Below are 13,826 nucleotides of genomic sequence, written 5' to 3'. Positions count from 1 at the left end.
GTGCATATATATATATATATATATATATATATATATATATATATATATATATATATATATATATGAAAATAAGGGTGTTAATGTGTACCTATTTCTCCTATAAAGAGAGACATAAACCAAATAACGCTAGAAGAAGCATAAAATCTATCGACAGTTTCCCCCTTTGGAGTAGATAAAAATAAAGTTGCTGCTTCCAGAATTCGAACTAAAGTCTGCAACATAGGTCAAAGCGAAAAACATTAAAAATAGTAGCAAGGAAGTTATTTTGCCCTTGCTCGAGCTCCATCCTTTAAAACTTATTTATATTAAACTCATTTTCGACCACACATTCTCTCAATAAAATTATTTGCATGTAAATCCCCTACCTTTTAACAACAGGTTCTTCAAAAAATTCACTTTTTACAAATTCTACTTTCAAAAAATGGCGCTCAAGCATGGGCTTAGCATTTTATTCTATAGTTTAGCGAGCCCTAATAAGGGTCAATCAACACTGCTCAATGGGGAAGAAAGAAGAAAAAAGTGTTGGCCAAATTTTACAAATTATTATGACACCGTACCTTGATAATAAAATGGAGCATGGCTGCATATATCCATACAATAGTGCTACAACAATTGATAGCTGACTGAGGATGATGTTAGCCAGCAGCTAAATTCGTTTGTCAATTTGTGAACTATCCTACATGATTTTTTTTGTCATTATTTAATTCAAAAAATTAGCTAAAAATGGAAAGGAATATAATATCATTTCTCTGCTATTTTAACTCCTTACTTAGCATTTCCCATCTAGTTTTTTTTTTTTCCTTCAATTCTCTCTACCTATGGTTTTATATCATAATTAATTTTAAACCAATATATATCAAATAGCTAATTTTTGCTGAGAAAATTGCAATCAATTGAGTATGGATGTAAGTACCTGAGTTAAAATCAAAGCCAAGAGATGGGATTTACCTTCAGCAACCTTTTAATATCCTTTGAAAGAAAGAAAGAAAAAAAATACCAAATTCAATTGAAGTTAAACAATTCAATCAATAAAACCGTAATTCAAAGGGAAAAATGCAAGAAAAGTGAAGGTAAGCATACTGGAGTTGACAACCATGCGGTAGGAGAAATCAGAGCCATCGGTTCCCAATGGCCTTCCGCTTACGGGTTTTCTCTGACTCATTTTGTCTCGATTCTTTTCAAATTTTATTTGAAAATTTTTCGTCTGTTGCTGTCTCAGCTTTGAACAAATAACCTACTAGAGGAGTTGCAATGGCAAATCTTTTACGATGAAAATATGTGAATGAAAACCAACCATGTTCTTTTGCTAAACGTCTAAACCACTACTCTTCAAAGAAGATTCGACCCATTAATACAGTGGAACTTCAGAATGCTTGTTCTAGTAAATTTGATATACAGAAATTTGTTCATTTAAATCTATTCATAATGTAATGAATGGAAAATATTAAATATTAATTTCGAGCTTATATTTTTGTATCAGTGATCAGAATTACTTGTCAAAATAGACAAAGTAAACAACAATTTGACACTAATAATGATATGCAAATATTAATACATGTGGTGAAATTCAATTTATTTATTTTCAAAATAACACAATTTTAAGATGAAGCTGCTTCACTGTTTAAATTGAAAAAGCAATTAAAAACAATAAACTTCAACATTCATCCAAAGGATTTCCGTTTGTATCTCAGTTCTTAGTCCAGACAATTGGAATGCACAAATGACTAAACTTCATAATCAAGAAAATTCAAGTAAACTAAAAATTTCAACATCCAGCAAATTCAATTTACAGTAGAAATTCAAAACTCGAAATTAGTTAACTATTCACTAAAAACTAATAAGTCTTAATCAAATTATCTAATAAAATTATAAAAGCAATCAAGAGTCTAGCCTGAAATTCAAAGGAAAGAGGTGTCGAAATTGTAAAATAAAATTAAAAAAAAAAGGGAGAAACGCGTAAATTTATTAGAAGAAAAAAAATTCATCCAACAAAATTGATAAATAAATTAAACTCTGGATATACACCTGATTGAATAAAACATAATGTGGAAAAACACCGACTCAAGGAATCGTACAACAAAATTGCTAAATAGATAAAACTCTAAATATATACCTAATTGAATTAAATGTAATATGGAAAAACACAGATTCTTGGGCGGATTTGGATAGAAATATAAATATTAATTTTATACTTGTATTAGGTATAAAATTGGGGTTGGATCTGGACACGGGAGTGATTTGTTGGTAATATAAGGGGAAAATTCCGACCTTTTAAAGGTCGAAAAAAGAGGGTAAATTTCACAAGGACTGAAGTCCTAACCTACCATTTGTTGCAGTCAAGTCCTTGATCTTTTAAATTGTTGACCCATGCCCTCACTTAATAGAATATGTTTAGCCCTTGTTTGAGCCACATTATTGGAATGAAAATGTATTTTTGAATAGTGTATTGATGAAAAATGTGTGATTAAGAAATAAGGAAAAGTTTTAAATTTGCTTGTAATATTATTTTATTGAAGAATGTGTGATTGAAATGATATCAAATCACCGTTGAAAGATGTATTTTTTTGAAAAAATGTAATTTAAACAAGGCCTTGAACTCTAAATGGCCAGGTGACAAGAAGACACTCATTTGATGTCAGTGAATTCAACTTTCAATTATTAGAAATTTAAATAGGGCACAACTTTCAATGTTCATAAAACCTACGTGCATGCTTGGTTCTGATTTTTCACCCTAAAAACCAATTTTTTGATTGTTATTTCCTTAAGTCAACCGTCATTCTTGATTTCTTCTCTCACAGGTGAAATTCACTTTTTTCTTTAACGGTCAAAAAATCAATTCTCATTATCATTATCGAACAAGCATTATACTGTTGCTTCAATTCATCTCTGACATGAAGAGAGTATCGTGAGATCATATAACTTTCAAATAAACATTTTATATTAGCCAACGACACGAAAGCCATAATTTTAAATGCAAAAGGGAAAGAATCCCCTTGTAAAACTAGTATTTCTGATCATAAATCACACAACTTTTACATTTCCTTAATGAATAATGAAAATAATGAAACATATCATGTATTCAATTTGGGTTTGAATAATGTTAAATGCATTTTGGAGGAAGAGCAGACACGAGCCATACATTTTTTACGCCAACCCTGTATGGAAACAGTCATGATTTGATCACCCCTAGAGTTGCAGCTTCAAGTGAAACAGCATGCCTAGCATCCCCAATATGAATAGCGTGTTCACCCATAGGAATCCTTCGAATTCCAGCCCTATCGACAACACTAAGGTACTTACACACGTGAATCTTGATAGAAACTCGCTGCTGTCCCTTCGCGGGCACGTACACTTTCTCAAATGCAACCAATTGTTTGTGTGGTGCCCAATGTCCTCCAGGAGGCGATGAATATACAAGTAACGTGTGTGTGCCATCTCGAGACCCTATATTTCTCACATCAACGTAAAAACTAATGGATAGCCTATTACATTTTGCATGTGTAACTCGAACGGCCTGGCTAGTAATGGTGGTGTTGGTATGGTGGCGCCCGTGAACAGTGACTGAAACAACCGTTGGAGCATCTGCAATTGTGTGAACAAAGTTTGTGTAGCTCAGTCCATGCCCAAATGGATACACCACATCTCCCTTGTAGAAACGGTAAGTCCTCCCCGGATAGCCACTTGAAGGATTTGATCGCATATCCATTGCAGTCATTGGCAAGTTGTTTAAGTATTCCTGCGGGTACCATGTAATTGGTAGCTTCCCACCCGGATTATGCATTCCGAATAGGATATCAGCTATTGCGGCTCCTCCTGCTTGGCCGGGATAGCCAGCCCAAACAATTGCACCAATTTTTGGATCGTTTTTTGCAAATGATACATCAATAGGACCTCCACTCATTAATACCAAGATCGTCGGACCTCTTGACGCCATGGCAACCTTACTAACAAGCTCTTGTTGACGTCCTGGTAGGAGGAGGCCAGCTCTATCTCTGAATTCAGCTTCAATTGACTGGTCTAGTCCCATAACTAGAACAGTTGCATCTGCTTGACGTGCTGCATCAACTGCTCCTCCAAAGAATACCTCATCAGCACAAGCCACATTGGCACAACCTTGTTGATGAATAGTCCTAGTATACCTTCCTATTCCTTGTAATGGAGTTGTATATCCACAAGCAACACCTACATAATAACCAAGAACTATGAGTACAATTCCTTTGTTATGTTTTTCGAAATATATTTTACGAAGGTTAATCACGTCATATAAATGCAAAATGGATGTAGCGTTTACCAGCATAATTGCCAATCATTGTGATAGTGACATCCGAGTTAGGCCCAATTACTGCAATAGTATGATGCCGTCGAGGAGACACAGGTAGTGAAGGGCCATGATTTTTGAGAAGAACAATGCCCTGTCTAGCGGCTTCAAGTGCAAGCTCCTGGTGAGCTAGGGTGCATACATCTTTTGCACCCAAGTTACCATATGGCTGCGTCGATGGCTCTCCATCAAACATCCCCAACCTCATTTGAACAGCAACTGTATTAGCTAAGGCAACCATTATATCATCTTCCTTTAGTAACCCCTTTTGTACTGCATTCTCTGTGTGTATTGCAAGGAATGGCCCACAATCCAAATCCAAACCTGTATAATATAAAATCCAAAGTTACTAACAGAACTCATTTTTCTAGAAAAACAACTAAAAAGTATGGTTAGAAGTGTACCTGCTTTGATTGCATCTGCTGCTGCTTCTTCTGGCGTTGATGTATAATGTTGATTATCGTAGAACACGCCAACTGAATCACAGTCTGAGACGATGTAACCGTTAAGGCGCCAAGCACCTCGTATAGTTTCTCGAAGAAGTTTCGGATCCGCGCAGGTGGGTACGCCATTGACTTGATTGTAAGAGCACATTACACTTGCAACCTTACCTTCCATAACACAACTTCTAAATGGAATGTCAAATGTATCTACAATATCTTGCTTACTAACCTGCACAATTTGGTGTCGTATTTATTTAACTATGTGGTCTAACAACTCAAATTATTCTAGACATAATAGTTGGCAGATAAAATGAAATATTAAACCTTATTAGAGCCTCATTCTTCAAACGTTTTTTTTTTTAAACTCATTTTAATCATATATTTTTTAAACATAAATCCAAAATTTCTTCGTGCTTTTTAATCACGTCCTTCGGGAAAAAAAAAATCACTATTACAAAACTTACTTTCCTAAAAAAAAAAAAAAAAAAAAAAAAAAAAAAAAAGAAAGAGGAGTTCAAACACTTTAATGAATTTACTATTAAAATTCATATTTGATTTTTACTGCATCTATAGTGTCATGAGAATCAATGTCTACGTTCAGAAATCAATTGGGCAATGGGCACGGTCAGAAACACACATCAGCCATTGATTAGACGTCCAATACCTTTGCATTAAAGTGGAATCTATCGACCCCACTCCAGTTATCAAGGTCGTACGCCGTATAATGCTTGCAACAAGCCGCCACTTTCAGCCGGTCGCCGCCGTCTGTCCCCTGTAGTCCTCTGATGTAACTCGCCGCATATTTACCAGCCAGTACAGGGTCTTCTCCGGGAGTCTCTTGTCCCCTCCCCCATCTTGGGTCACGAAATATATTAACATTTGGGCTCCAAAATGTCAGGCCCGCCATACCTCCATTGTACATTGCTCTTGCCTCATCTGACACAACCTGTACGTAGGCCCATGTTACTAGGATAAGATCATGTTTTAGGCCCAACTTTGGTGGGCTCATGGCCCACCATGCTATTTTCATTTGCTAGCATTTGATTGGCCACTTGCAAAGAAAAGCTGTTTTGTACTTTGTACTTTTTGACCTTTTATTTGTTTCAAGATTCTTCAAAATTTTTGAAGAGCAGCAATATTTGTCCAAATTCGAAGGAAAAAAAAAAGTAGACTGACGTGATAGTAGATGACTGGGTGCTTATTGTTTTTATTTTTCAAACAATTTAATCATGTGTTGACACGTGTATCTTTAGCTTGTTTGTGTAGCACTGTTCATTTTTGAAATGGACTGCTAAATTTTTTTAGCCACTCCTTTGAATAGCAAAATTCTTAGAATCGGCCAAATTAGCCGCAACGTACTTAGGTTTTCTTTAAAGGGATGGTGTCATTTTTCTCAATGAAAACGTCACTTTCAGAGAAAAATATATTATCAGCTTTGGTAATGGGTCGGTCCAACAAAGATGACAATTTTGATAAGTTCCATATCTCTATAATTATTATAATGTATGGGTTTCACAATATTGCAGTAACAATTCATGCATTTGCATAAACCAAGTTCAAATTTCTGGGCTTGGTGATAATAGAACAACACCTCAGCAAAACAACCTAGGAAGCATGCATTATTAATCTTATAAAGACTTCTTACCCGTCCAATTTCCTCCCACAATGAAGCATTGAACGAAGCTGCGGTGGTGATAACCTGAGGGAAGCTGGTAGCGCCACGGAAGTCACCACCAAACTTTGTACCGGGTCCTACATCTGAGACGCCGTGAAGAGCCTCCGACCACCACTCGTAACCTTTAACACCCAGCCGAGGCACGGCGGAGGCACCATTCACTAAGAGCTTCACCTTCTCTTGCAATGTCAAACGTCCAATAAAATCTCTTACTCTATCAGGTATGGGTAAATTGGATTTACAAAATGCCAAGTTTTTAGTTGTCGAGTCTTTCGGATCACATGCAAAGGGTAGCCGGGCTTCTGCAATGTGATCCGAATTTAGAACAAGGAAAAAGAAGAGAACTGAAAGAGAAATGGATAGAGTGGTGATCCGACCCATATCCATTTTTGAAAGAATATTTGGGTCTTTTTCCCTTGTTGTTGTATAAGCTAAGGAATAAGAGAAAATGGTGCCTATATATATGTGTGTGTATTGGGGTCGTCCATGATTTTGTTTCACTGTTTTAAGAAATGTCTTTTTGGGAAGTGGAATGCAACTTGCAACAAGAGCCCCGTTTGGTAGCAATTTCTTTTCAAAATATATTTTTCTTTCTCTTCTTTTCAACCACACATTTTTTTATTAAAATAATATTACACGTAAATAAAATTTTTTTCCTTATTTCTTAACCATACATTTCACATCAATTTACTATTCTAAAATACATTTTTACATAAAAATACCTATCAAACACTACTTAGATGTAAAGAACACTTTAATTTCCCATTTTATATTTAGATAAAGAAAGTGATATAAAATTGATGGGCAAGTAGATGAGAAAAACATAACCTAGCTAGTCAATCCATTCACAAGTCATGTTTGACAAAGGAAACGATCAAACAGTACAATTGACATCGATGCACGAGTAAGAGATGGGAAATATGAATCTCAACAATTGACACGAGTGTGAAATGTATTTTACAATCGAGATTTGAGGTACTGAAATAATGTCCTATTTACTTCTCAAACATGTTTAATTACAAATGGAAAACAAAGTTGCATTGCGTTTGACCAACCCCTTCAGACTATACAAAAAATACTTCCTCTGCTACATGTTACAGTCAGTAGTGAATTGAGTGGAGTTAGATTTCAGAACAAGGCAACAATTTTTTGTAAGAGTAAGGATAAAGTATTAAGAAAAAATAGGAAAAAGCATAAGAGGAAATTAGAAGCAAGTTGTGGCCTTTTGTTGGTTGGCTATTCAATAATTTTTGCTTAGAAAAATGTATGAAGATAAGCTTCTCTTTTCCTTTAAGATATCCCTTGTCAGGCTATCATGTCCTTTTATACCTAAAAGTTATTATCAGATCCAAACCCTCAATTAATTCAACCCTATTATATCAATAATATTTATACATTTTAATGCATATATATATATATATATATGATAAGTATCGTTGCTCATCTTCTATTAAGTACCGATGATATGAGTTAATATGACACATCAATGATACTTAAAATAAAATGAGCATCAATGCTCATTAGATCATTTCTCTCTCTCTCCCTCACGTGTATAACACAGGCTACTCAAGATAAGGTCGAAAATCCATCCCAATTAAATGCTATACGTTTGAGGGCTAACCCCTTATTAAGGCCCTGTTTGTTTCCCATTTTGGTAAGAATGAGAATGAAAAATATAGTCGTTATGAATTTTACACAAGAGATAAAAATTCAAATTTAGTGGTTTGATGTAATGGATAACGATCATATTTTTCATTTTAATGAGAAAATAATGGAAAACAAATCAGGACTAAATAAGCTCACTCGATGTTTATTTTATTTTATTTTTAATCAATGAATCCAATGATGGTTGTTAAGGAAATTGACGAGAGAATAAAGAAAAAAACAAGAAAGAAAGAGTGAACAGGTGAAAATTGGGTAGGACTAGATAATGCGAAGGACCAATATGTTAACTTGAATTGGAAGAGAGGAGTGATTCTGTCGGTGCTGGTCGGCCAACTCGTTTAATGACATTAATAAATATAAGGATAATGTTATTCCTCAATTTAATACATCCATTCCTGAGCTTGTTACAAATAAACAAAAACAAGAGAGAAAGCCTGACATTTTCTGTCATTAAGAAAATAAAAAGAAATGTTTTTGACAAAAGTAGAACACTATATTAGAGGGTGTTTTCACGCCCGTTATCATGGAAAAATAAATTTTAGTATAGTAAATTGTTGAAAAATGTATGAATGAAAAATAAAGGAAAAAGTTTTTGATTTATATGTAATATTATTTTAATAAAGAATATTTAGTTGAAAAGAAGAGAGAAAAATGCATTTAAAAAAATGAAAATCAAACGATACCTTAAAACTACATCCAATTATAATTATTACTAATTTTTCCCTTCCTGCGTATAGTCTAAATATTTGATTCCCATTTTTCTAAAAATGAGAATGAAAAATATAATCGTTACGGATCTATACAAAAGATAAAAGTCAAATATAGTGATTTAATGTGATGAATAACGATCATATTTTTTATTTTTGTGTGACCAAAGAATGAGAATCAAACGGGGGCTATTCATTAACGTTGAGAGTGTCGACAAAATCAAAGGCGATTATTTACCACCTAAACGATGATGCATCTTTATTATACATAAATGACACTATTCTTTCTATAAATCTAACTCATCTAAACAACTTGAGTTGCCTACCTTCGTGCATTTGAGAAATGGATTGTCCAACTTGGTTTGTCAACGTTAATGAATCACAGTGTCTTGTACTTACGATTTATTTACTTTTTTGTGTATCTAATAAAAATTCCTCAATTAACATTTGCATATCCTTATAATTATGTAATGATAATAAGTGGTAGGGCAAAAGAAACGACTGTAAATCATTAATGGCTATAACCACCACCTTTTTCCGTTATAGCTATCCATAATATGATTACACAAGTTCTGAAATGAAGGTTGTTAGGCTGGTGATGATGGAGAAGACAGATTTCGTACCCACAAATCAATGCTCACCAGCTGGCTATATCACCCTCACAATTAATTTCTCATTATTTCAATATAATCATGGAAATGTGGGAAATAAATATTTGATGAACATAATCTTGGTTTATACATAAGTTATCTGTAATTAGCCTTTTATTTTTATTTTTTTCCGGGTTCTTTCCCCATCTTCGAAGAAGAAGGGTCTCAGTTGTAACTAATATAAACCTTAGTTGACAGCACCCTAGTTTATATATCAAGAAACCCATTTGAAGCCATCGCCATAACCTATTTTGGGTATGATTCTATGCATAAATACCTCTAAAGAACGCACATTAGACCATGCAAGACTCACCTTCTCTCTGACGGTGGTTATACCAGTCATGCCTAGGTGATAAGACGACTAATCTTCCAAGGCAGCACATGGCATGTCATTCTTGTTACCCAAAATGAGAAAGGATATATTTTCTTTGATTCTGAAAAACGCTTTTATGGTAGGTATCGACCAAATAGACAGCATCGACCTGTAATACCATAAGACAAATGGCAAGTTCTTATTAGAGAATCAGAATCAGATATTACTAATTGTGAATTTTTAGCTTCTCAGGTAGTGAATTGACACAATCAGAAGTCAACACCTTCGAGCATAATATCAGATTCATTGTGCATTTTGTGCTAACTGCAAACTGTAAAAGAGAAATATTCACCATCAGTTAAACTAGCTATGTGATGGAAACCTTCTGAACCTAAATACGTGTAACAAATGAGTTTTATGTCATGTCTGCATCATTATTATCATTATTGCTCTTATGAAGGAGAATACTCCATTATTAGTGCAGGAGGCTTCTTCGATTAGGGCCAATCGAAGGAAGAAAAATGGATAAAGAACTACAAATATAAAAATGCAAGTTCAATCAATCTGGATCGAATTCTAAGTCCTAGCCTATAGGCGTGCTCAAAGAAAAACACATTATCCCTCATCAATAACAAAACCCACGCCATGATGGATCACTTCGTAATAATGGCTAGTAAACTTCGTATGCTTTTTACAAATAGAATCTAGTTCTCCATGCTATATGCAAGTGTAATGTCTCAACCTCGAGAGGTTTCTATGTCATCACATCAAACTCATTAAAATTAGCTTCCCCTGAAACAAATGCATACTCTCTAACAGGCTTATCTATACTGAAATTTGCCACCAAAGTAAAACCAGTATTTGTTTTGTAATCTAAATTATGTACTAGACAAATATGTATCCAAAGTTTAGACTCTCCAGATTTAGTTCAAAACTCTGATATCAGGTATGTGCATGCAAGTGTTTTCATAAAAAAAGAAAAAAAAAATAAAAAATAAAAAATGAGTAAACAATACTCTTAATTGTTGTACTTCAGTGCAGTTGCATTGGATCTTGCATAAACCGAATAGAGTGGCAAAAGAAGTTCCATGTAGCCAGTCCCAGATCCATTATATGCAATAAGGATTCATCCACTGGAAGATCCAATGTAACTACAGCTTAAGTACAAATAACATTTGTTTTAAATGTGGAGCTTGTTAAATTAGGGGGAAAAAGTTCTCGAGTTGTTGAATTGATAATGAGTTATACATGGTATTTCTTAAGATACATTTTGCATGTGTAAAGAATTCAAAACAGAAATTAATAACAATATTGATTTTTAGTTTACATTTGTAGTCCAACTCAATAAAAGAAACTCCCATAAGGCAATGTGAGGGCCCCAAAACCAGAGTAAAAGGTGTATTTAGAGCTCTTCACAAGTTTTATTGTCATGAATTTTCTTCTCAAAATTTTGGTTTATTAAACTCAATGTAACATATTCTTCTCACTATTACAAGTGGATTCTGAAAATTTAACAAAAAAATGCTTTTTACACATCTAATTAGGCTATTTATATTTCCCAAAGCCCTAACACCAGTACTCAAAGGAAGATGAGTCAAATCTTCATACTCAGAAAGTGTAAAATTAAAAAACCTTTGTGCTAAGCTTAACTTGTCTCAGAGAATATAGGATTGTAAACCAGGCAAAGCTTAATGCAATTCAATGATACAACATGAAGTCTAATCCATCTTTCATTATACATACTTATAGACCCAATGAAATCACATCCTAAGCTACCACACTAGATCATATTAATTTTGATCCCCGTCTCTATAATTTATTCTAGTGTGGCTCACATCGTTTTTTCAAACCAGAACTCCTTAGATCTGCTTTAAGACATGGTTCAATCACCTAACCTAATTTATACTTAATCACATTAGTGGTTGCTTATTTTATGCATTCTAGTATAGCCATACATGTCTCGACATATTTATTATAACTATTTTTTGTCAAATATGAGTGTTATAATGATATTTGTCATTGCAGCCATGTGGAAACGAGGGACCCCCTATTAGTTAATCGGTGACGGGTCACCGTAAGTGGCAGACTGATGAACCATCCCCAAAGCCACCTTAGTTGAGCTGAACCCATTGGAGTCATTGAGTCAACAAGGTGCATAACTTTAGAAGTTTATTTACTATAATACGAAGCATTGGAATACAAATACTCTGCGAATCTGTAATGTTTACCTGCCATCCGGGTGCAAGTGATATTTCGGGGTAGATTCTGGTAGACCTAGTCCGACATCCAAAAAGTCCTTATCAACTCCAACCACGAAACCTGTTCTGACTATAAATACTTGATAAACATACATCACATGGTACGCTTTTCGTCATATACTTAGCTAAGTTGCTAAAACTATGTTCACGTGTTTTTGACATTTTTCACACTCAGATAACCCCAACGAACATTCGTGTTGGAGTGTATACAGATGCTGCAACACCCAGTTCCAATGGTCAAACATTCTAACGTTTGTTTTCAAAGTGCAGATTATCTATGATGGACGGTGATTAGGCTCTTTTTCTGGCAGCTAGGTTCAACTATTCCGACGGCAACAATTAGGAAGTTGAACCCCAGCATTACTAAAAAGTGAAAACAGAGAAAACGCCCAAATATAACTATAAAGGATTCAAAAGCCATGTACCCGAGTAACTTAACAATCAATTATTCATACTACTTAAAAATATGGAAAAATGCGACAATATGCATATCAATTTATTTGTTTAAGCACAAGAAAAAAATAAAATCAGTAGCCTAATTTTAGCTCTGTAGCTCGTACCACATGTTCAACATCAACTTTTTAATAATAAATTCACACTTCAATTGAGACTAAATTTCTCAGATAAACGAAAAATGGAATTTGACATGACTATTATGGTTCAATCTAATTTATAATTTAAATCTAGTAATGCACTGAACATGAAGTACACCTTGGCAAAGTAATCCTTCCATACTCTGCGGGAGATCTGATGACCCCCGAAATCAAATGCCTAAAACTTAATTATCTCAATACTCAGTTCTTCTGACGTCGGATATTGTGTTGGCTGATGTTGAACTAATCTCTGCGACAACCCAATAATCAAATTCAATCAACTCGACAAGATGAAGGAGGTACATACCTAAATTAATAAATAAATACATAAATTCTTGTATTCAATTATTTCCCGAATATATAAAAGAAAATATTTACCTCGGCCTTGAGCATGTGAAGAAGCATGATTTTACTGGCATTCTTGAGACCAAGGAAGAAGATCTTGTCTACTTTTTGTCACAGTACCAGCGATACCAGTACGCCGTAAAACCAGTCCAAAAGTTTTTGTGGATATTTAGATGGAAATTGAGTCGTGACTGATTACGATAGAGTCATACTGGGCGTTTTTCTCTTCGCTCTTAGTTAGGATAGACGGAAAGGTTGTGGGAATCAATGGCTCCCCAACAAGCTAACTTCACTCCTTTGGTAGCTTCGGTGCTCGTCTGAAATGTTAACGTGGTTTTGTTATTCATTTCACGGGTTGCCTTTCTTCTTGGCACAGGAAGGACACTGTGCGACACTAGTATGCTTCGTTAGACTACTTTTCGTCTTTTTTCGATCACGTCGGGACAAAAGATAATTTGATTACAATTTTGTAGAAAGCTTACAATAGAGAATTTGAATACATTGAAAGTAAATTGAACATTGATTAATGAAAATTGAACATTACAATTGTTGAAAACAGGAAATTACAATTGCTGGTGCAGGGGGGACACCAGTGAACTTGAAAGATTTTTGAATGACTAATACCCCTTATAATAGCATTCTGAACAAAAATCCAAGTGACAGGAGTAGACGTTTAAAAGACGAGGAATCATACTAAACGTTTACCAATATCAGAGCTATTTTACAACTGAGATAACTATTACAATGAAAAGAAAATTACAACTCAAACTTGAAGTAATATTTACAATGTGCGGCCGAAGTTGGGCAAACTACGGCTGCAATAGTGTCAAGGGGCTAAGTAAAGTTGCGGTCCTTGACA

General features: G+C 34.5%; 2 protein-coding genes across 14 annotated transcripts in view; both read right to left on the bottom strand.

Moving 5' to 3' along the window:
• Window positions 1–2,305, bottom strand: part of LOC111377031 — a 3,173-nt gene extending 868 nt beyond the window's left edge. The window contains exons 1-4 of one of the 9 annotated variants that reach the window (XM_023000063.1): window positions 1,081–2,288; window positions 914–969; window positions 558–676; window positions 87–212 (exon numbers count right to left, since the gene is read on the bottom strand). In XM_023000063.1, coding sequence (XP_022855831.1) covers window positions 87–212; window positions 558–578 — 147 coding nt within the window. In that variant the 5' untranslated portion in view covers window positions 579–676; window positions 914–969; window positions 1,081–2,288. Of the gene's footprint in view, window positions 1–85; window positions 970–1,080 lie in introns of all 9 variants that reach the window. The other 8 variants (XM_023000064.1, XM_023000065.1, XM_023000062.1 and 5 more) reach the window with 8 other exon arrangements.
• Window positions 2,306–2,962: 657 nt separating this feature from the next.
• Window positions 2,963–13,305, bottom strand: LOC111377030 (probable beta-D-xylosidase 2). Of its 5 annotated transcripts, none has more exons than XM_023000059.1 (9): window positions 13,001–13,305; window positions 12,741–12,929; window positions 10,055–10,102; window positions 9,772–9,940; window positions 6,407–6,738; window positions 5,426–5,707; window positions 4,723–4,990; window positions 4,292–4,642; window positions 2,963–4,182 (listed from the first exon to the last, which is right to left on the bottom strand). In XM_023000059.1, exons 4-9 carry the CDS (start codon window positions 9,839–9,841, stop codon window positions 3,170–3,172), a joined length of 2,316 nt encoding a protein of 771 aa, XP_022855827.1. In that variant the 5' UTR covers window positions 9,842–9,940; window positions 10,055–10,102; window positions 12,741–12,929; window positions 13,001–13,305; the 3' UTR covers window positions 2,963–3,169. The 5 variants fall into 5 exon arrangements, with proteins under 5 accessions (XP_022855827.1, XP_022855824.1, XP_022855826.1 ...); XM_023000056.1 differs by having other exon boundaries at window positions 12,741–12,872; XM_023000058.1 differs by lacking the exon at window positions 10,055–10,102 and having other exon boundaries at window positions 12,741–12,872.
• Between the last annotated feature and the right edge of the window lie 521 nt (window positions 13,306–13,826).

The sequence above is a fragment of the Olea europaea genome, unplaced genomic scaffold, assembly GCF_002742605.1.
Source record: "Olea europaea var. sylvestris unplaced genomic scaffold, O_europaea_v1 scaffold1597, whole genome shotgun sequence".
Lineage (NCBI taxonomy): Eukaryota > Viridiplantae > Streptophyta > Magnoliopsida > Lamiales > Oleaceae > Olea > Olea europaea.
The sequence above is the reverse complement of the archived record's forward strand: the minus strand, read 5'-3'. Positions and strand labels throughout refer to the sequence as shown.